Genomic DNA, 3,744 nt, shown 5'->3' on the forward strand with positions numbered 1-3,744 from the left:
TTTAAAATGAGTGGTCCAGATTAAAAATAAATTTAAATTTTTATGGTGGAGATTAAATCTCATCTCACCATAAAAAAATTATCAATGGAGTAAGACCCTGTATATATATTTGTTTTTATTAATCTATCTACGGCAACAATTGCACCAACTTATACAAGTGACTGTGGGGTAATATTGATATGATTATTCACAAAAGTTTCAAACAAATCAATAACAGTTTTCAATTGTTTCGGTACTTATGCACTTCCAAAAATTACTAAGTTGATGGAATAGCCTATATGAATAGTTTTAAGTGTTCATATAGATGCTCCTTCTTTATCCTACATTTTCATGAGGAAAATAATAGGTCCAAAAGCGCCAGTTAAATTGATTTGTGCTATCTGGACCTCCTCATTCTGTACTCATTTGGCTTTTATAGGATTATACTTGTTTGATATTGAAAGTCAAATAACTCCAAATTTTAGAAATTTATATGTCAATATTACAATTGCTTATATAAGTCTCTTTTCATCTCATCTATTTTCATTATAGTAAAAAATTTGGGATTCTGTTAAGAAACCAATTTACTGCATCTGCAAAATGTGAATGATTTTCCTCTAAATATGAAAAACAAAAAATTGCTTAACTAAAATAAAAACACATGCAAAGTGCAAATTTAAAAAAACAAAAACAAGATTATTGCATTACATTTCTTACAACCTCGAGGCTTGAGCTAGCAAATCCAGAAAAATGGCAAATGGAGCAGCTATATGCATAAACAAATAAAATATGTATACACACATTTACTGTGTGAGACAGAAAGAGGAGTACTGTGTATGGTAGGGTTGCAGGGGGGTCAGGTCAGGGTGAGGGTCAAATCAGCAAAGGGAGCAGGAGGCCAAGAATGTCAAATTATTTAAGAATGATTACATTATCATTTACATTCTTGGTCTACCCTTCTGCCCCATTCACACGTGTCACAATCTGAGCTCTCCGATAAGACAGTCACAGACCACAGTGGCCGTCAGATTGAGGGCAGTGACATAGGACTCTCTGACGGTAGTTTATTTTTTAAAGGTTTGTCATGGAAATAGTAAAAACCTTTATTGAAGCATGGTTTTCACCCAAAGTTACAGTAAGTAGGTCATAAATGTAAGAAGGGGTTGCAGTGGTGCAGTGACAGTGGTAAATTTTCTTTTTGAGAAGGTCGAGAAAACTTTTGCATGAAAAAGGCTCCTTTTCCATTACAAAAGTCACTGGACCTTATAGTAATAAAGACCTCTTTATTGCTTCATATACTGCTGTCACCAACCATGCATGTTTTTTCATTTGTTTAAATATTTATTATTATCTTTTTTCTTTTTCAAATATCATATAACACAGTTATGTATAGGGAAAACAGATAGCATGGTGCATGTTTCTGTAATTTCTTTTGGGACAGATATTTATGTTAGATCATTTTAAATTCTGATTCTAATGTCATACAGTAATTGTGTGCTATAGGATATTAGAAATTTTTGGAATAGTAATATTAGATATCCCAAAATTTTCTCACATTAGTTATAAAATGATGTGATATAATTATATAATAAATTTAATTCGTGTGCGCATATGTTTGCACTCGTAATCTCATGTCATTAAGTATATCTTGCGGCTATAGCATTATTCTTTTTCTTTAATAATTAGGATATTATATGAAGTGAAGTTCTTGGGCTAGTTGATAAAACAATTCCATTTCCTAGATGCATGATTAGTTACATCTGGATTGTATGTATGCAACATGATGCAAGTATGCAAGCAAACATATAAGTATGTGGCAGTCCACATACACCACACATGATGCCTGATTACCAAGGGAATTTGGAAGAGACAAAGAAGAAGAACACATAAAACAATTACAGTACCAGGGGGCATATATCTATCGCATATTAAGGCGAGATTCTCGCGGGAGCCCATTTCATTTTCTAGTATCATAATAATATATATATTATGCGTGTGCATGTACATTATATACGCTTTGTATGTGTAGTTGATGTAAAGAGAGAATTGTAGTAAATGTGAAGGACTAGAGGAGGAGGAGAGAGAGATAAGAAAATGTCCACTGAAACGCTGATAGTAACTTAACAATGAAAGGACTTGTCATGGCCAAAGATATGCAAGTAACACCAAAAAGACTTATATATATATCTCTGTATATCTTGAGAGAGAGAGAGATTAAAATGATCATCAATGATTTTGTAATCCATTGCTTTATGATTGACGCCTCGCTGTCCCTCTACTGCAACCTCTCTGAAACATACACCCCTTTTCTTTTCAATTTCTACGTACAAAATATTTATGTGTATGGATGTATAAACAGGTAGGTCTGTGAATGATTCATAAATTTCTTAACAAATTGCAGCCTTTTTGTTGTATTGGTCAGCAGAGGAGGTGGGGACTATTCTTTCAACTGCTGCATCTGCATGGCTACTACTACCATAATACATACTACTCCTAAGTCCTAACTACTTGTCTATGATATAAATATACGAATTTTTTAGTGCAGGTTAACAATCCGTGCTTGACGAGTTGTCAAAATTTTATTGGTGGGGAGTTTATTAATAATGATGGATCCTGTGCATGCACAAAAATCTCCCCCAATAAAATTTTAACAACTCATCAAACACCGATTTTTAGCATGTGCCCTTACGCACACACTAGAAAAACCGATAAATATAATATAATATAATATAATATATATATATATATACACGTAGGACATGGTCTCGGAATGAGGGTGGAGAGGTCCCTGCATTTGATTGCGACCATACTTCTTATTACTATCTGCCAAACTCCCAACCTCTCACACCCCCCTCCTCCTGTCCTTGTCTGTCCAGCATTTAAGGCGGGCTCTTTCTCTTTCTCTTTCTCCCTCTCTCCATACATTTTTACTAGAGGAGTAATAATAATATCGTGTACAAATTTTTTGCATATTCTTATTTTATTCGGAATCCATAACTACTACTTAAAGACCGTTCAGGTAACTTGAATCCTGATGTATTTTGTTTGACTAGAACAGGGGCGGAACCAGAAATCTAATATTGGGTGGACCAAAATAAATAACAGTAGAAAATATACCGATTTATTTGAGATGTGCACGCCTTTCTTTGATCAAATAAAAAGAATCAATGATCTCCTGTCAGAAATGGTCTCCACAATCTCCTTTTCAATATACACTATCAAATAATCCCTAAAAAATTCATCTTCCATTCGATTGCGAAGACTTGTTTTCACAATTTTTATAGCAGAAAAAACTCATTCAGATGTTGCGGTAGATGCTGGAAGAGTCAAGACAAGCCTTAATAGTCTATCAACTAATGGATACATGTCAGCTTTCCATGTTGTTACCAATCCATGACATAAATCACCAAGAGTAGACGGATTCTTCAAATCTGGATGAACCAGAATATCTAACTCATAATGTTGTAGTTCACACTGTAGATGGATTTTTTCATCTCCCAAAAAATCTTCTGGATAAAACTTTTCAGCTAACTTGCAAATGTTCTCTATGTTGAAAGACCTGTAACCTTCCCTAGGATTTAGTGATGCACTTAAAATGAGAAGCTTCGTCATTTGTTCACTGAATCTATTGTTTAACTCCTGTAATTGTTGATCTATGGCAGCTGTAAAGATTTCTACTCGGTAATGATGTTCCATTGTGACCATTTGCTTTTGTTTTCCTTGTCGACGAAGAGATTTAAGCACATCAAAGTAGGGAGCATTCAT

At 34.1% G+C, this 3,744-nt stretch overlaps 1 protein-coding gene across 1 annotated transcript; it reads right to left on the reverse strand.

The window, feature by feature from the left end:
* Positions 1-3,273: 3,273 nt before the first annotated feature.
* On the reverse strand, positions 3,274-3,744 carry LOC141673456 (uncharacterized). Its single transcript, XM_074480207.1, has one exon. It carries the CDS (start codon positions 3,742-3,744, stop codon positions 3,274-3,276), a length of 471 nt encoding a protein of 156 aa, XP_074336308.1.

Source organism: Apium graveolens, chromosome 7 (assembly GCF_009905375.1).
Source record: "Apium graveolens cultivar Ventura chromosome 7, ASM990537v1, whole genome shotgun sequence".
In the NCBI taxonomy this organism is placed as follows: Eukaryota; Viridiplantae; Streptophyta; class Magnoliopsida; order Apiales; family Apiaceae; genus Apium; species Apium graveolens.